Source organism: Carcharhinus amblyrhynchos, chromosome 3, assembly GCF_965287045.1.
Source record: "Carcharhinus amblyrhynchos chromosome 3, sCarAmb.v2.hapA, whole genome shotgun sequence".
NCBI classification, from domain to species: domain Eukaryota; kingdom Metazoa; phylum Chordata; class Chondrichthyes; order Carcharhiniformes; family Carcharhinidae; genus Carcharhinus; species Carcharhinus amblyrhynchos.
This window is the reverse complement of record NC_137326.1, coordinates 109,175,779-109,195,834: the sequence shown is the minus strand read 5'-3', so window position 1 is coordinate 109,195,834 and position 20,056 is coordinate 109,175,779. Positions and strand designations below refer to the sequence as shown.

The following is a 20,056-nucleotide window of genomic DNA, read 5'->3' as shown; positions in this document are numbered from 1 at the left end:
AGAGAATGTCAAAAATTTACCACCCATTGTGAAGAAATTCCTTCTCATCTCAGTCCTAAAAGATCTATCCCATATTTTGAGCCTGTGTCCCTTGGTCTAGACCATCAGCAAGGAGGAGCATCCTTCCTGCATTTACTTTGTCGAACCCTGTTAGAATTTTAAATGTTTCAATGAGATCAACTCTCTAATCTCTCGAGAATTCAGGCCCAATCTTCTCAATCTCTCCTCAAGAGAAAAAAATCCCACCATATCAAGGATCAATCTGGTGAGTCTTCGATGCACCTCTTCTATGGCAAGTATATCCTTCTTTGGGTAAGGAAACCAAAACTGTACGCAGTACTCTAGAGGTGGTCTTACCAGGGTCAATGTAATTACAGCAAGGTATCTTTGCCCTGTACTCAAATCATTTTGCAATAAAGGCCCATAGACCATTTGCCTTTCTAATTACTTGCTGTACCTGCATGGCAGCTTTCAGTAAGCCATGAATAGGGACATCGCTTTGGACATCAACCCTTCACAATAGATCAACAGCAGACTGAAATTGGTGTTGGATTAAATTGTAAACTGAACATCTGACCACATTTTTGTGACACTTTTGTAGCATCACTTGATTTCACCTTAGCTCATTTGCTACTGAAATCTTCATCCATGCATTCATTACCTTTAGATTTTATATTCAAATGCACTCCTGGTTGAACCTCCACATTCAACCCTCCATAAACTTGAGGTCATCCAAAATTGTTTCTCCATGCTGATGCTATAGTTAAAAGAACCCACCAATGCCTCTACTTTCTCAGGAGGCTTAGGAAATTTGGCATGTCTGTTACGACTTACCAATTTTTACAGATGCACCATAGAAAGCATCCTTTCCAAAATTATCGCAGCCTGGTATGGTTCTTGTTCTGACCAAGACTGCAAGAAACTGTAAGGGGTTGTGAATGCAGCCCAGTCCATCACACAAACCAGCCTCCCATCCATTGACTCCGTTCTACACATCTGGCTGCCCCGGAAAAGCAGTCAGCATAATCAAGGACCTCACACCCCAGACATATTTTCCTCCACTTTGCTCTACTGGGAAAAAAATTTTTTAAAAAAGTTTGAAATCATGTACCAACTCAAGAACAGCTTCTTCCCTGCTGCCATCAGACTTCTGAATGGACCTACCATATATGAAGCTGATCTTTCTCTACACCCTAGCTATGATTGTAACACTATATTCTGCACTCTCTCCTTTCCTTCTCTCTTATGTATTCTATGAATGGTATGTTTTGTCTCTATAGCGCATAAGAAACAATATTTTTCACTGTATACCATGCATGTAACAATAATAAATCAAAAAAATTACTACTTGTGTCTGAACTCACAGCTGGTTCCATTTCAGCATTACCCCAGTTCTCACTGATTTAAATTGACATTCCTGTCAAGCAACCTCTTGATTTTAAAATCCTGATCGTAGTTCTCATCCTTCCATGACCTTGCCCGTCAATATCTCTCATAATCTCTTCCATCCCTACAAGTCTATACAATGCCTACACTCTTTTAATTTTGGTTTTTTGTGGAGCAACTATAATTGCCTTCAGTCGCTTAGGACCAGAGCTCTGGAATTCCCTTCATGCATTTTTCTGCCTCAGTCCTTTGCTTTCCTCCTTTAAGATACTTTTTGAAACCTATCTCTTTGATCAAACTCTTGGTAATCTAATCAAGTTTTTCCTTCTGTGGCATAGCACAGACCTTATTTTATAATGCTTCTTATAGTATCCCTAAAGTGCAGAAGGAGGCCATTTGCCCATCAAGCCTGCACCAACAACAATTCCACCAAGGCCCCATCCTCATAACCCCCACGCATTTTTCCTGCTAGTCCCCCTAACATTGATGGACAAGTTAACATGGCTAAATCAATCTAACTCACATCTTTGGACTGTGGGAAGAAACTGGAGAACCCAGAGGAAAACCATGCAGACATAGGGAAAATGTGCAAACTCCACACAGTCACCCAGGGCTGGATTGGACCCGGGCCTTTGGTGCTGTAAGGCAGCAATGCTAGCCACTGTGCTACCCTCTGAAAGATCCGGTGAAATTTGTTGCATTAAAGGCACAATACATATATAAGCTTTTTTTTTCTGATTGGTGGCCTAAACATCAGCCAAATGAATGTATCAGCAGTCAAAATTGATTGTGTTGTTTTATTTTCCATTTGATTTGCCATTTGTTTAATTGCAGTTACTTTGCTCAAGAATTTTTTGTAAATTGATTTTTCTTGATTGTTATCTAAGGGTTAGCTCAAATGGCAAGTGTGTTGTTCAGAATAATGTCAACAATGCAGATTTAATTGCTATTCTAGCTGAGGTACACTTGGGACCTGTTTCGTTACCCTACCCCTGCCAGTGGGAGACAATACAAACAGTTGCTGAAAAAGTAGCCACAACTAGGCATCAGCAAACGATGAGCCAAGAACCTGCCTTTGAACAGAACGCACATAAATTAATAAGTTGTTTGCTAAACAGCACTTTGGACAAGTTTGTTCAATGTAGATTTTACTGCTAAAGTGCAGAATTTTCATGACCCTCTGTTTGTATTTCTGCAGGTTAATATACCTGAACGACATGGCTCAGAAACTAATGCAGTTGCTCAATCAGAAGTTCCTGGTGAAGTTAATAATGTTAACTTTGAGGACCTTCCAGCCCAGGATAAAGTTAAAATACTTGAAACCAGTCCTGATGTAATTATTGAAGAACAATATGATGGCAGCCAAGATGAGAGTGATAATGGAATGAGTATGAAAATCGGACTTGGTGGAAGTGTTAGCAAGATGAACTTCAGTCCTTCAGAAAAGGGTGAGATTATCTTGGTCAGTAAATCTTTCTAAGTTGAACTGCAATTTATTTCATTTTAATTAGGAAATAAATAATTGGAAGGTATGCAATTTTGTGTTATTGTGGACTACCAAATTCTTGCTGAAAAAGCTAAAGACATTTAATTGGTGATTTACATTTAAATATCTCTCAGTTTGTAACAAATTTCAAGTATATAGTATCTTGCCATGACTGTTTTGCTAAATAAGTAGAAATGCATAAAAGCCTGTTTTGATACATACGATGTATTATGCATTTTATTGATTTGGTTTGTTTAAGATGTTTATTTCCACCTTGAACTACTTGTTACACTAGTAACTTAAAAGTCCAAATTTAGAGTTTATTTCAAAAACAAACCCTTGGAAATTGTAATTATACCATAGTTTGATTTTAATAGTGAGATAACAACCTTGACGTAGATGGTTCTTGAATAAGATTCTTATAGCAATATATGCACATTAACCTGAATGTTTGATCTATGAATTTAACGGTTTTGCAATTTAGTCCTTTCATAGTTGCAGCCAACTATGTAATAACGTTTATTATTTCAATCAGTCAAAATATTCAGTTCCTTAAATGATAATGGAACCAGAATAAGGCACTTGGTCAAATGTTAGCAAAATAACTTCAGGGCCTCAGCAAAGGTTTATATTGGGGTAGTAGGTCAATTTGATGTATGATTTCTTTCATAAATCAAATATTGTAAATAGAAAATGTTGCCAATGTGTAACAGGTGTAGGGGCAGGTGGTAAGCTAATGAGGAAGGAGAGCATGACATGCAAGAACGAAGTAAATAAGATGAAATGTGCTTCCCCTCTTACAAGGAAACTTTTTTGGATCCAATGATTTGGCAAAAAGCTATCAAAAATCTATAATGCGAAGAACATAATAAAAGGAATAGGAGCTGAGAAAAAAACCATAAAATCCATTGAACCTGTTCTGCCATTCTTTATGACCATGACGGATATTGGGCTTCAAGTGCACTTTCCCATCAGCTCCTTATACCCTTTGATTCCCTGAGAGACCAAAAATATGTCTATCTTGGCCTTTCAATGATTATGTATCCACAATCCTTGAGTAGAAAATTCCAAAGATTTGCATCCCAAGTGTAGAAATTTCACCTAATCTCAGTTCTAAATGATTGGCCCCTTCATCTTCTTGATTTCCCAGTCAGGGGAAGCAATGTCTCACTCAGCGTCTACCCTATCAAGCACCTTCATAATCTTGAATGTTTCAATGAGATCACCTCTCATTCTTCTAAACTCCAGCGAATGTAGATCCTGTCCTGCTCTTGGTGCCACTGTGTTTGTGTGGTGAGACCAGTTGATGTTTTTTGGCAATCTACTCAGCCTCTTATCACAGACAATCCTATCATTGAAGAATCATAGAAACCCTCCAGTGTAGAAAGAGGCCATTGGGCCCATCAGGTCTGCACCAATCACAATCACAATCACACCCTGTCCCTACCCCCATATCCCTACATATTTACCCCCTAATCCCTCTAACCTACTCATCTCAGGACACTAAATGGCAATTTTAGCATGGCCAATCGACCTAACCTGCACATCTTTTGACCTAACCCCCACATCCTTGTCATCCCATAGACCAATCTAATGAACGTTTGCTGCACTTTGCTGTCTCCAACGCAGCTTTATTCTTCCTTAAATATGGAAGTCAAAATTGCACACAGTATTTTAAGTGTAGTGTCATCAAAGGCCCGTACAATTGTAGCAAGATTTTATTCTTGTACTTGTATGAGGCACTGGTTTAGCCTTCTATGTTGTGACATTTCTGTGATTCAGCAATGCCCGTGTCCCATGAACAATTTAAAAAAAAGCTATGCTGCAAAGTTTCTGGCTTTCTGCCTTAATATACCTTATGCAACTCAATATCAAATTTTGCTTTATAATGTTCCTGTGAAATTACTTGGGACTTTTTTTATATTGAAGGTGCTGTATAATTAAAAGCTGACCTTGTCGTATGATAACACAAGTCTTAGTCTTTCCCAATATGCAGGCCTCTCTCAAAAAGTATGTTAGGTACATTTTTGAAGCAAAGAAAATGGGACTTTAATTGGGTTTTCTTCTATATTTTATAATTTTCTATTGTTCGTCACATCATTTTCAATAGTATGTATTCCACTTACTGTTGAATTGATGGTGACTGAAGAATTTTGTTTTGTTTTTCTCAAATGTTTGATTGTTTTTGCTTTGTTACCCCTATAAGTAACTATAACTGACTATTTATGATTTGTACAGTTTTGAATTTCTTCAATGTTGGCAGTTTTTTCATGGTGGCACAATGGTTAGCACTGTTGCCTCTCAGCACCAGGGACCCAGGTTTGATTCTTGGCTTGGGAACACTGTGTGTGTAGCGTCTGCACGTTCTCCCTGTGTCTGTGTGGGTTTCTCCGGGTGCTCTGGTTTCCTCCCACAATCCGAAAGATGAACTGGTTAGGTACATTAGCCATGCTGAATTCTCCCTCGGTGTACCCAAACAGACGCTGAAGTGTGTGACTGGGGGATTTTCACAGTAACTTCATTACAGTGTTAACATAAGCCTATTTGTGACACTAATAAATAAACTTAAAAACTTAAACCTATTTCTTAACAATGATTTGCTGTTTTATGAATACAAAATTTAAAGCCACCAGTTCCATGAAATTTGGTAGGAAAACATGGCATGATTTCGACATTTGTTGCTGGAAGTGTGATAAATTTGCTTGTTGAGATCCTTTATTTAACACAATTAGCACAATGATCATTGTTTACACTGAATCAGAGGTTATGCACTTCATTCAGGTTTCTTTGGTGTGGGTCCGGAAGTGGTGGAAGATGAGTAAAGAAATTTGGAAAGTAGTTTCTAAGCTTTTTACCCAGAGGCTGTGAGCAAGTGCTTTTGATATGGATAAATAAACACCACAGCTGCATAAATATTTTTGGTGAACCATTATTTTTGTTAAACTTCCAGTATAAACAGTAAAAAGGCAGTGTCTGTAAGCATGTGTCTGCCTCTGAAGTAAAAGAGCACTTGAAAACCATTTTTTCAACTGTTACCTTAGAAACAGTTCTAAAGTTCACATCTCAGCTTGTTGTGAAATCATTTGAAAGAAGAAATTCTTTATTTACTGTTGCATTGTAAGTCATACTGATGTAAATTCGATGGTTTTTCACACTTAGACTGCCATCCTTACAATTCCAGGTGCAATTTTAGTGGTTACTCTTCAGCTGAATGTGAATTACAATTAGATTTTTCACAGGGACTGAAACTTCTGAGTAGGCATGCCATCAGAGGTTCTTTTCTCAGCCAAGCCCATTAGGTTTGTTCATACCACTGTAAAGCATTTTTCTTGTTCTGCTACCACCACCTCTGTTTAAGCACAGGACACATTGGGAAAATCTAGTCCAGCCATGTTTTAAATTGCATTCAGTTACTCTTTAGTACCATCTCAGATCCATGTAGCTGCAATGGGCTTCTCCTTTGTCACCGCACAGTTGTTTGCAAGTAAGGTTGTACCCAACTTTCCTGGTGTCTTAGAAATCTGTATGATGCTTTAAGGCTTTCCATGCTGAGTTATTTGGCAAATCCATTAGCCTTAGTTTTCCATAACTTAGAGATTCATATGTGCCATGTTTCCGTGTGACCATCTTTTGAATCTTCCATTGTTTAAAACCGTTCAAACCATCCATCCATGAGTCTGCAGCGAGAAGTCATTGTGCTTCTTTTGTTTGGCCATCTAGAAAATTGACTTTTATTTCTCCTTTAAAAAGGATTGATGAAATTAACTATCATTGTTATGCAAGTTGACACAATCCAAAAGCTAATTATGCTATCATAGTATTAAATGAGATGAATGCTTCTACACACTGCATGGAATCATTTGTTTATGTTCCTCAGTGTGTTGTTATGCTACGCAGAAGCATAACCTGCTGTCTTGGTTTTCACTTTCTGTACCAATAATTAACTGGATAAAACATGTAGGAACAGTGAAAAAACTTAACGTTGTTTCTTCACTTTTCCAGGCAGAGGTTTGAATTACTGGCTGCTTGTTGAACCGTATAATTGACTAGATTTTTAAAGTTGTCTCATTGGCAGATGGTTACAATTTAAGGGTCTTTGCAGCATTGTTTGTGGCCTCCAGTGCTCATTAATTTGTGACTTCATTTACAAATAGAAGTTTCATCTAACTTGTAAATAGAGGGTAAACAAAAATTGTTCTGTAACCTAGTTTCATTTCATAGGAAAAAAATGAAGCATTCCTATTTATACAGAATTATGATTTTAAAAAAACTGATTTTGTAGCTGCTGGATTAAGCGGAATGCAACCTGTTGATAAGAGTGGCACCAGAACGCGAACTTCAAAACCAGAACAGTCTTGCGATATGATAGTAAATGATGCAAGAATTCATCCAGATAGGTTTCTTCAAAAAACTGGGAAGGTAAATACACCTGAAAATATTTTTCCCCTTATTTGTTTAGTTCACCTACATATGACTAATGATCTGAAGTCACAGTAGCATGCAGTGGACACTAGGATCAGAATTTTATGTATGAAGTTTGACTTGGAAGCACATAATATTGTGTGGGAAGACATTGGGCACAATACTTTGGTGGGTGCACCCACAAGTTAACACAATCAAGAAGCTCGTTTTAATTAATTAAACAGCAGTTGACTGGGATTTTAAGTTGCCTGTCTGATTAAATAATCAAAATGGCATTTGGAAATCCAAGTACACCACATCTACTGATTCCCCACCATCCAATTTGAATGTTATTTTCTGAAAAACTCTAACAGGTTTGTTAACATGATTTTCCTTTCACAAGATCATGTTAGCTTTGCCTGATCAAATCATTGTTATCTTGCTTATCTGCAATAACCATAATAATGAATTCAAGTACCCTTCCAATTACAGATGTTACATAAACTGGTCCATAGTTTCTGCTTTCTGCCTTTCTTCTTTCCTAAATAAAGGTGTTACATTAGCTATTTTCCAATCCATCGGAACCGTACCAGAATTTAAAGAATTTTGGAAGATTATAATCAATGCATCTGCTACCTGTCTGCCACTTCTTTTAAGGCTTTAGGATTCAGGCTGTCTGGTCCGGGGGACTTGTCAGCCTTTGGGTTGAGCAGCCTTTGGGTTCCTTACATCCTTTCTCTGGTGATGCTGATGGTTTAAGTTCATCCCTCCCTATCACCTTCTGATTTTCAAGAATATTTGGGAAATTTTTGAAGTCTTCCACTGTGAAAACAGTCGTAGAATACGTGTTGGATGCCTCCTCCTTTTCTTCGTTATCCATCATCAATCCCCCGGATTCAGTCTTGAGGACAAGCTATAGCTACTGCTTTCTTATTCAAATACCTCTCAAAACTTTTACTATCTGTTTTATATTACTAGCTAGCTTTCTGTTATATTCTGCTTTCTGCATCATTATTATCTTTTTAGTCATTCTTTACTGGTTCTTAGAATCTTTCCAATCGTCTGACCTACCAATAATCTTTGCAGCTTTGCTATCTTCAACTTTGATATTTATTAAGGATGATGCATCTTGCTTTACGAACCTTCCTTTCTCACTGGGATAAGTCTTTTCAGAGTGTCATTAGGTTTCTCCTTAAAAGTCTACCACTGCAACTCAACTGTGCTACCTTTAACCTGTTTTCCCAATTCATCTTATCCAAATCTGCCTTCATGTTCACATAGTTGCCTTCATTTAGGTTTAACACACTAGTCATGGACCTGCATGAAATCCTATCATGTGATTGTTATCACCCAGAGGCTCCTTTATTGATTAATCCTGTCTCACTGCACGCTACTATGTCGGGGGTAGCCTGCTCCTTGGTTAGCTCTAGAATGTACAGCTCTAAGGAATTGTCTCGAAAACACCCTATGAACTCATTTTTCAGGCCACTTTTGCCAATCTGATTTTCCCAACCTACATATGAAGCTACCCGCGATTATCTTGGCTTCTTTTTTACACACCTCATTTAATTCTTTATGTATGTTCTGTCCTGCAGTGTAACAGGCCTACAAATATCTCCCACAAGTGACCTCTTACTGTTACTATTTATTATTTCTTTCTAAAATGATTCTACATCTTTTCTTTCAAGCTAAGGCCTTCTTACTCTGGGTTTCAGGGCAGCAGTACAGCCATATTGATAGTGAATCCTTTAGCAGTTGGTTCAAGTTTCAATTGTTTCAAGGATGTGGGCTTCTTAGTTTAAACTAGATTAATGAAAATTGATCATAGCAATATTGAGATATCTTATGCCCTTAGATGGGTGTGAAATTTCCCACAGTGCTATTCGTAGATAAGTTCTTGTGACCTGGCCAATTTTAATCTCTTAAGCAGCATCACTAATATAGATGCTTCAGGCTTGAATCCCTATATTCAAGAGTGAAAACTCTTGGAGGGGCAGGGTATATTGTTCTTTACTATGCTTTGTTATAGTTGAAATTCTCAACTTTGTGGAACGTGGCTTGTAAGCACTTATTACAGTCAAATAATAAGCAATTAGTTTATGCTTACAAATGTAAGTTTTGAATGATTGTTCAAAATGCTATTATGGATTTGTTTTGTTAATCTGAAGATGATTGAAGAGTAAAGAATAACATGTTGCTATTCTCATAAATATAGGTTGTTTACATTGTGGAGAAGAAACATTCCAGAGCTGTGACCGGATTTATCAAACCATTGTCTGATAAAAACAGTGAACTTTACAAGGAGTTCTTCATGTTTTCACCTGTTGATCACAGAGTACCTAGAATTTTGATACCTTTGGAAGATTGCCCAAAAGATATAACCACCAGGCCTGCAGATTATGGGAACGTTCTTTTTATTTGCCGCATTGTGGACTGGAGGGACGACAGCATGTTTGCAGATGGGTATGAACGGTTTGTTGCAGCGTGTGCGCAAAATTGATAGTGAAATACAAACAATAGTGTTGCATTAAAAACAGCATTTTCCATCATGGTGCTTAAAGGTGTTTCTTAAACTGTACAATTCAATTGCATTTGTCTATTTAATGTCTACTTAAAATCATTTTCCATAAGAAAATAACTTAATTTGTGGAATGATAAAACATGAGAGCTGACACACGTAGGAAAAATGTTTGCTTTCTGTTGGTACTTTAAAAGGAATAGGGGCAAGCATTGACTGTTCAGCCTCTCAGGTATTCTCTGCCAGTCAATTAGATCAGTCTCAATTCTATTTGCTGCCTGTTCCCCACAGCCATTCACTCTGGCTCTCATCTCTTCTCTGTTGTTTATTTTTAATTCTCTTCTTTCCATTTTGTGCAACCTTTCTTCCATTGTTCAATTCAACTGGACTGATGTGTCCTTGATTCCACTGTTACTAATGCAGTAGTAGCTGTTTTTTGCTTCAAGTACCTTATCAAAGTCTCTTCCTAATACTTAGCTTCATACTGTCCTTCAGTAACATTATCCAATGATTGGTTCCACATATGTGCTGACAATGGTTTTACATCATCTCTGACCTCTTCTATTGCTCTTGTGTTTCCAACCTGCTTTACCGATATCCAGTCCTGAATGAACCATAACTGCCTCCAATTAATCATGAAGAATGACCACCAATGCTATTGTTTTTGCTCCAACCACTGTCTCGGACAAAACTAGATATGTGCAAACTTAGCCTCTTATTTGATTCAGAGTTGAGCTTCCAAACATGTATCCTCTCCATCACAAAGACCACCTGTTTCACTTGTTTTAGCAACAACAATTATATTTATATAGCAGCTTTAACATAATCAAATATCCTGGGGCATTTCACAGGAACATTATAAGACAAAGTATGACACTGAGTAATGTAAGGCAACACTGGGCTGCCTTTAGTTGGCCCCGTCCATTCACTGTATGAAGTGCCCACATTGGGCATTCCCTGGGATTCAGGACCGCAGCAGTGGAATTTCCATCTGCTGAGTTTTCAGCCAATCAGAGGCTGGAAACTTCTCACTGCTTTCACGCTACCAGCCATGCACCTACCAAAAGACTGGATTATCGATGGACCCTTGGTCAAAGGTGAGTGATGGTGGGGTGGGGGGCCACAGCGTGGAGGGTTGGGCAGGTGGATTGTGAAGCTGAGGTGTAGGAGGTAAGGGCAGCAAAATGGCTTTCAGCAAACCCACTCCCACTTGCCCCTCCTGCCCCTGGCCTGCTTCTGGGTTACTAATCGGGCACGATATATCTGATAACAAGGAACCCCCCCCCCCGCCCCCCCCCCCCCCCCGCCCCCCCCCCCCCCCCCCCCCCCCCCCAACCCTGTCACCGTCCCAATAGGTCATTGGCAAAACTGATGTATTTGATGTTTGCTGGGCAACCATCAAGGAGTGTAGACAAGCTATGCAGCTCCCATTTAATCCTTGAGTTGCCACTGAATTGTTAGAGGTGGTTGGTATTGGAAATAGTTGGTCTTAATGATTGCATGGGTGTGAGGTTGGAAGCTCATCTTGGGATCAAATGTGACACCAAGATTGCAAACAGTGTGACCTAATCTCAGACAGTTGCCAGGCAAAATGCACTGAGTCAGTGGCTACAGAACTGAGTTTAGAGCAGGAACAGAAAATGGATAGCTGCAGTCTTCCCATTATTTAGTCAGAGGACACTTTTGTTCATCCAATGAAATATCAGATAAGCTGTTTGATAATGTAACAACAGTGGCAGAGCTAAGAGAGGTGATGCTCAGGTAGAGTTGGGTATTGTCAGTGCGCGTGTGAAAAGTAATGCTTTGGCTTAGGCAGATGTTGTCAAGGAGAGCATTTAGATGAAAAATAGGAGAGGGCCAAGGGTTGAGTTTTGGGGAGAACAGAGATCACAGTATGGGAATATGAAGAGAAGCCAGGGCACACGGTTCTCTGCCTATGATTACATTGTTAACAATGGAACTAGAGAGACCTTTCCCACCCAGCCAGCTCTGACAATGGAGAGGCATTGGAGAATTAGGTGTGGTTAACTGTGCAGAAAGGGTGAAAAGAACCATAAAGAAAAGTTTGCCTTTTACTTATCCTATAAGTGCTGTTTCTGTACTGTGGCACAGGCGGAAATCTGATTGGAGGGATTCAAACGGAGTCTGGGAAGCATGGGAACAGATTTGGGAGGCAACAACATATGGGGTGAGATTTTGCAGCTTAGCTCAACCCAAGACCGAAAAATCCCTTTCAAGGTCAATGGACATTCCCATTGTCAGCCCTTCACCTGCTCAGATTCCCATGGCAGCCGGTGTGGTAGAATTCCACTGGTGGAATTTAAAAGAAGGTTGAAGTTGGATGGTGCTTTGCAAGCACAATGGGTGTCAAGGGTTGTTCTCTTTTAGGAGAACTGTGATGGCAGGAGAATTAAAGTAGGAAAGGATAGCACCTAAAGTTGCAGCCTATCAGTTACTGAAATGCTTGTCCAAGCATTCTTTATCTCCAGATTCAACTATTCAAATGCCCTCCTGGTCAACCTCACATTTCTTATCCATTATAAACTTGAGTTCATCCAAAACTCTGCTGCCCATATCCTAAACCCACACTAAATTCTACTCGCACAGCAGTCTATGCTCACTGACCTTTCTCTTGTTGTCTCCCTACTCCTTTCATCTTCCTATGGTAGTCGCTTCTTTAAGCTCTTTAATTCTTTGTCGAAGTCTGTCCTACCCTTTCAAGTCTGTTTAGGTCCTTCTTCAATCCTACTATTATGACCAAACTTTTAGCTTGGCTTCTTATTGGCTCTGTATTCAGTTTGGTGTCAATTTCTGCTGTATTATCCTTTTGTGAAGTGCCTTGAAGTGTTTTCCTCTGTTAAAGGTGCTGTGTGCATGCATGTTGTTGTTGGCTTAGAGATGCAGATGCTAACACTGAGTCAATGTTGACACAAATAGAGTTTAATGATCTGAGGAAGTTGATACAATGTTAGTTGAGATTTAATCCTTAACCTAACTAACTCAGCCAAGTATCATAACAAATCGATTAAAGGGTTGAAACCCTAAAAACAAAGAAAGGCAATGGCAAAGTGAATGCACAGTACAACATTGTTTATTTTGTGTTTATTTGTAACAGGCACTTGAGCAAAAATCTAGGACAAGCTGGCGAAATTGAACCTGAAACGGAGGGCATCCTTATAGAATATGATGTGGATTTCTCAGACTTCCCTGATGAGGTTCTGGAATGTCTGCCAAAATCTCTACCATGGACTATCCCAAAAAAAGAATTGCAAAAACGTAAAGACTTGCGGTAAGTGCTATAAAATATAAAAGCAAATTTTACCGTTATTTTAACTGCCATGTATACTTTGATTATGTATTTGTTGGAAATTGAAACTTAAACTGGAAATTTGACTAACTGGGGAAGTAATTTATTTGTGAGGGAGTTACAGACTCTGACTAGTGGAAACTAAATGTCAGTGCTGAGGCTTAAATTTGAAGCAAACAAACTAATGTCCTTCACAACATGAATCTAATGAATGAGACTTCAAATCCCAAAAGCAAGTGCATCAGATGAGATTTTGTAGCAATCTGTGTATTGCATATTCATTGAACAATTTATGTTGAGTATTAGTGATTGTACAGTATTACTGCCCAGCTTGTGAGCATGTGGTTGACCTCTTCCTAAAGGTAGTAGTTTTGTAGGTGTTTCTATGGGTATCATGTATTTGGCTTGGCTCAGTTGTTTTCATTTTTACTTGAGCCAACACGCTGTGGATTCAAGCCCCTTTCCAGGAATTGAGAAAATGATCTGTTCTAAGCTGATACTTCAGTCCAGTACTAACTTATAAAAAGTGCCTTCACTCAGATTAGTTTTTAAATTAGGGACCATTTACCTCTTTGGGTGATCATTGAATTATGGCAACTTACAGCGCAGGATCTGATAGAATGCTACTTTTGCATACCATCCAATGTTATTCGTTGTCTTCAATGGAGAATAAAATCAGATGGGTGTCAAATCAGATGGTTCAGGATATGATTGTATCATATCCTGAACCATCAATTTTCCGAATGGTTTAAATTGAATAAAAACAAGATTAAAATTGCTTTCGTTAGAATATAAAACCAGCATTGCACATGATGCTATTGCTTTTCAATTTGATGAATTAAGCTAAATCAGCCTTCGGGGGGGGGGGGGGGGGGGGCAACATTAAAAGAAAAAGATGGGGGGAGGGGAATGTGCATTACTATCCTGCCTGCCTACTGAGTTGTATGGATAGGGCTGAGAGTGGGCAAAAAGGCGCAGTGGGATAGCCACCCACCGTATATTGCATGTCTCCCTGCTGAATTCACACCTCGCAAGGAGCTGTGAAATCCAGCCCATAGCTTAGAGGAGCGGTTTAAGTAACATACAGAATAGGACATATATAAAGGTAGTAAGAATTGTGCAAGGCACACAAAAATAGTGTAGCAGGATAGGGCACAGGGAACATAGAAGCAACAAGATATACCACAAAATCTTAATAGCCAATGGCAAAGTATCAGGATCTGACTAAAAACTGGCATGTTTCTCTCCAGAGGACAAGCAGGTTTTCTTTCCACGTCTTATGACATTACAAAAAAAAACAAGGGACGTGTTTCATGCTGTCTTTTTCATGCTGGCATGTCTTAAGCACGCTGGTAAACCTGGCTGCACTGAGATCGGGGCCCTACTAATCAGACCTAAGAAATAATCTCCTCCCCTACCCTACCACAGAGGTCTCAAGGGCTCCGCCTGCACCCACCCCAGCGAAAAACTGTCTGAAAATATGGCTATTTAGTGGTGGTGGCAGCAGCTGGAGGTGGGGGGGTGGGTTGGAAGGTGAGGCCATGCTGTGTTACTGGTGAGGAGTAAGGGAAATCGTGTTTCCCAATTTTCAATGGATTTTCAACCTGCTTTGCCATTCTCTGTGACGGTAAACATAGGCTGAAATTCGCCCCCATCATGTGTGTGTGAGAGCTGTAAAAAGTAGGAAGTAAGTAGAAGTCAAAGTTTTTCACCAGTGATAATTCCATGGATAATTTATCCCTCAAGTAAATTCTTAAGGAATAATCCAAAATGATTTTCTCTAGGGAACTCCAAATATATATCACATTTGTGTAGAAGTTGAACTACAGTCAAACATTGAAGAAGACCATTTGTCAAAGTAAGAGATAGAAAAATATAATTCTGCATTTTCAGGATTTGTGTGTTAAAAACATGTCAGTTGTGGACATCTATCAGCATTAACAAAGTGACATTGGTCATTGTTGATTGCTTCACATATCTAGGCTCTACAAACACTTGCGTTCTGTCACTTAATGTTGAAATCAGCAAATGTGTTGCTAAAACTGCAGCTGTTATGCCCAAGTAAGAAAGTTTAGAACAATAACAACCTGACTGAGAACACCAAACCGCAAGTCTGACAAGTCTGTGTTTTCTGTGCAGTCCTCTACATAATACTGGACAAGAGAAAAGACTGAAGAGTTACCACTTTTGCTGTCTCAGATGTATCCTTGGCCTCTCTTTGTAGGTTAAGGTCACCAACTTGGAGGTTCTATAATGCGCTACCCATTACTAAGCCAATAAAGTCAGTGCTGACATTCAATGATTGGAAGACGGTTGTCTACCCAAAGACCTCCTTATGAGGAACTGGCCACTACGTCAAACCTCCTGGGCATCCATAACTTCACTGTAAGGACATCTGCAAGTGAGATATGAAGATGATGCACAAGAATGCAGCCAACTGAGAGAAATTTGTGAATGACTGAATTCTGAAGGCTGACTGTTTTGAGGAGTGTTGGTCCAGGAAAGTAGAAGCAAAAAACTAAACTGGCTGGGAAGAAAGGTCTTGAGGAAACAGATTCCAGCAAAACCTGCATCTTGTCAGCCCATTGTCTTCATCAGCAACGAATGTGGAAGAGAATGGAGTTGTATAATAGAGTGCAAACCATTGGTAACCTTCAGCCTTGTGATGTCATGTCAAAGACAAATGGAGACATTTTTCCACACCTGTAAAATCTACACTAATTTCATATAAAGAATTTCAATATAATTTGATCACTGCAGAAAGAGTTTCAAATAAATCCCAAGTTGCAAAAGAACTTCTAAAACATTTTGAGAGGTATTAAGTTTTCCTTTGTTCATTACAATTGTTGGAGAATTTTCTTGTTGCTATGGTAATCTCAGTGTTTTGTGAGACATGCATGTAAAACAGCCATTTGAAAACTGACTACTTTGGATAGCAATCAGCAAGTAATATGATGGCTTTCAGGTGCAAAGATATTTTTGGAAACTTGGCCAGTATAGATTCTGGAAGAAAAATACAAAAATCATGAAACAAATCAAAACAAACTATCCAGAACAATTAGATATTCTTGTCTGATTCAATACCATACATTAATTTTGAAATACTAACTTAGTTTACTAAAAAGTAACTTGTGGTTTTGTCTGTAAATTGAACATCAATTTCCTAATGGTTAATTCTAATAAAATAATGAGTCTTTTGTTATGATGTTTCTGCAGGCTGTACCTCAAACTCGATTGTATTTGACTGTTATAGTGCGACACCTTTTGAATGAATTTGCATAATTAACAGCAAAAACATATACATATGTCTTATAAATGAATTTATTTTGATGTTCTCATCATAGAAACACTTCTTATTTTTAAGGCAAATGTGGAGTTCTAGCATCAAACGATGTTGTAATGCTTTTTTACAGTTAATGCTGTGTTTTTGCTCAAGTGGATGGATGTGTCAAATTGCACAAGTTTGTTTTGCTATAACTAAGGAATAGTGGAGAAAGATAATTCTAGTAATAGTTTAATAAAGGGAAAGCACTGGAATACTTTTTCTGTGTTGTTAAATAGTTGAAAGAATTTATAACTGACAAGCCAACTCCTACAAATTTATCACAAAAGATACGTTATTGAGGTGAATTTGAAGTAAAAATTACTTTGGTGATCTCATGAGAAAGAGTTCTGAAACCTCTGGACTTTTGCTGTGCTATTGAAGGCTGTTTTCTGAGTTTGCAAACAAAAAAATTAATGGAAGACTAAAGCCAAAATACCCCATTGTATCCCTGTATTGATAAGTATCCTAATGTATCCTGGACATTTCTGAAGCCCTGCTGCTTCCTTAGTTGCTCTTTAGCACGAATCTTTGGAGAGGGGTGGGAAATTGCAGACACTGAGATGTTTTTGGCTGAACACTCAGTTGTAGAAAGGGCAGTGGATATCAAAGAAGTTAAATGGTAAAACTAAGAAAACAAACTGTGGGGCTATGTTCCAGAAAATTGAGCAGTATGTATGTGAATGCTAAACATTTAAACAAAACTAAAAAGTTAGAAAATGAACTGGCAATGAGCTTATGCACTTTTTCATGGCACTTCCTCCAGCAAGAGGACACTACCCTTTTCCAGTCACTTGATTGCTCAATGCTGTTGATACTTTCTGTTAAAAAGGATTTTGTATTTATACAGTATCTTTCAAGACCTTATGACATCCCGAAAGCAATTTCCAAATTTAGAATTAATAGCCAGATTATTTGTCTCGTTAGCTCTTGTTTGGAAGTCAAAGTTGACACGGACACTGGGAGAACACCCCAGATGTTTTTCAAATAATGTCATGGGATTATCCACCTGAGAAAGCAGATGAAACCTCAGTGTAATGCGTTATCCAGAAGACAGCACCTCTGTTTATACAGAACTCTCACAGTATTGCATTGAAATGTTAGCCTTGAATATGTGCTCTGAAGTCTCTAGAGTGGATGGCATGGTGGCACTGTGCTGCCTCACAGTGCCAGAGACCTGGGTTCAATTCTGGCCTCGAGCCATTGTCTGTGTGGAGTTTGCACATTCTCCCCATGTCTGCGTAGGTTTCTCCAAGTGCTCTGGTTTCCTCCCATAGTCCAAAGATGTGCAGGTTAGGTTGATTGGCCACGCTAAATTGACCCTACTGTCAGGGGAATTAGCACCGTAAATATGTGAGATTATGGGAATAGGGCCTGGGTGGGATTGTGGTAGATGCAAACACGATGGGCCGAATAGCCTCCTTCTGCACTGCTGGGTTTCTATGTTCTATGATCTATGAGTTGAGCATGAACCGGCAAGGATGCTACCGTTGAACCAAGCTTGACACTTTCTACCTCATTATAGTAAATTTTAGCTCTGACTTGACACACACAAGGAAGAGAGGGTGGGAGAAATGGCTTGGCGAGTGGTGGTGGTGGATGCTAATAGTGCTAAAATATCAGATATCTTAGGGAATTGTGTTACGTCAGAGGCGAAATGGACAGAATTAAGAAATAGGAAGGAAATGTTATAATTTTTTGTTAGCCTTTCAGCCCAGCAAATAGCCAAGGGGAGGATAGAGAGAGAAATTTTCAGATCATTTGGCGAAATATGCAATGATAGGGTGACTAGAAAAAGACTTGCAGGAAGCATCCTTGCATACATTCTAAACGCATTATCCACTTTGAACATACGAATTATTTTGATTTGTCCAGTTTCTCTTCAAGGAGAATAGTTCCAACCTCTCCAATCTATCCTCCTGACTGAGGTTTCTCATTCCTGGGACCATTTTTGTAAAGCTGTTCTGCACTCTTGTCCAGTACATTCACATCCATCTAGTGGTGTGGCACCCAGAACTACACTGTACATTTGCTTACAAAGTCAGCTGATGGCTAACTAGTGTTGTGGATAAGTTCATAATAACCTCCTTGCCCTTGTACTCTACAGCCTATTAATAAAGCTCAAAATACTATATGCCTTATTAACTGCTCTCCCCACTTGTCCTTCCACCTGCAATGATTTGTGCAAATTATAAAAACACAGGTCTCTCTTACAGCCACTTAATAATTTTACTCCTTATTTAATGTATGTTCTGCCTACCAAATTCAACACCTCGCACTTCTCCATATTGAACTTTATCTGCCATCTATCTACCCATCAACTTGTCTCTGTTCTTTTCAAGTTCTACTCTGTCCTCAGTTTACATTACTTCCAAGTTTCATATCATCTGTAAACTTTGAAATTATCCCCTGCATTTCAAGATCTAGACCATTAACATATATATCAAGAAAAGCAAGGGTCCCAATGCTGACCCTGGGGATCTTCATTACAAACCTTCCTCCAGTCCAAAAAAAAATCCATTCACCATTACTCTCTGCTTCAGCCAATTCTGCATTCAAGTTGCTATTGTCTCTTTTATTCCATCAGTTATAACTTTTCTCAGTGATTGAATGCCTTCTGAAAGTCCATGTACACCACATCATCAGCATTACCCTCATCCACACTTTCTGTTATCTCCTCAAAAAACCCAGCAAGTTAGTTAAACATGATTTCTCCTTTAGAAATTCATGTTGGCTCCACCTATATTTTTCTATGTCACTACTAATTCTATCCCGAATAATTGATTCTAAAAGCTTCTCCACCTCTGAAGTTGAACTGACTGGTCTGAAATCACTAGGACTTATCCTTATGTGCATAATGGCAGTGGTAGCGCCTCTGCAATTTCAACACTCACTTCCTTCAACGTCCATGGATGCATCTCATCAGTCCTGGTGCCTTGTCAGCTTTAACTGCTAACTGCCTATTCAATAGTTCCTTCTTGTCAATTTTAAACCCTCCTAGTGACAGAGTTTTCTCATCTGTCACCATGCCCTAGGTCGCAATTACCTCTTTGGTAAAGACAGATGCAAAGTATTCATTTAATACGTCAGCCTCCATGTGCAAATTCCCTTTTAGGTCTCTAATCAACCCTACTCCTTATACTATTTATATGCCAATAAAAGACTTTGGGATTCCCCTTTTTGTTGGATGCCAGTCTTTTCTCATAATTCCTCTTTCCTTCTCTAATGTGCCTTTTTACCTCTGCTCTGAGCCTTTTGCATCCTTTTTATTAGAGGAACTTCATGTTTAAGTCACTGTTCTCTGTTCATTCTTAGCCATTGAAAGAAATCAGAGAGAAGATAGCTGACACACTGTCTATAATTTTTCAGTTCTTACCGGGCTGGGACGAATGTGTTTGCAAAGTCCACTGGTATGGCAGGGAGATAGCATGAGCAAGCAAAAATAGAAAAGACAAATAAGGTGCACAAAGGCAAGACGTGTGAAAGTATAAGGAAATTGTACGATATAGGATAGGGGCAGACTAAGAGAAGTACCAAGACATGTTTAGAATGCATGCATGCAAACGCACAAGTACTGTACTATCAAACAATTGTTTACAGTAAGTTTTGCTAATTTCTCTTCTGGTTTAGGGTACT

General features: G+C 38.9%; 1 protein-coding gene across 6 annotated transcripts in view; it reads left to right on the top strand.

Moving 5' to 3' along the window:
* The window catches only part of dis3l2 (DIS3 like 3'-5' exoribonuclease 2), a 260,531-nt gene that overhangs the window by 73,326 nt on the left and 167,149 nt on the right, over nt 1-20,056 (top strand). For all 6 annotated transcript variants that reach the window (XM_080185679.1, XM_080185682.1, XM_080185678.1 and 3 more), the window contains 4 exons: nt 2,585-2,834; nt 7,155-7,291; nt 9,489-9,736; nt 12,907-13,080. In XM_080185679.1, coding sequence (XP_080041805.1) covers nt 2,585-2,834; nt 7,155-7,291; nt 9,489-9,736; nt 12,907-13,080 — 809 coding nt within the window. The remainder of the gene's footprint in view (nt 1-2,584; nt 2,835-7,154; nt 7,292-9,488; nt 9,737-12,906; nt 13,081-20,056) is intronic.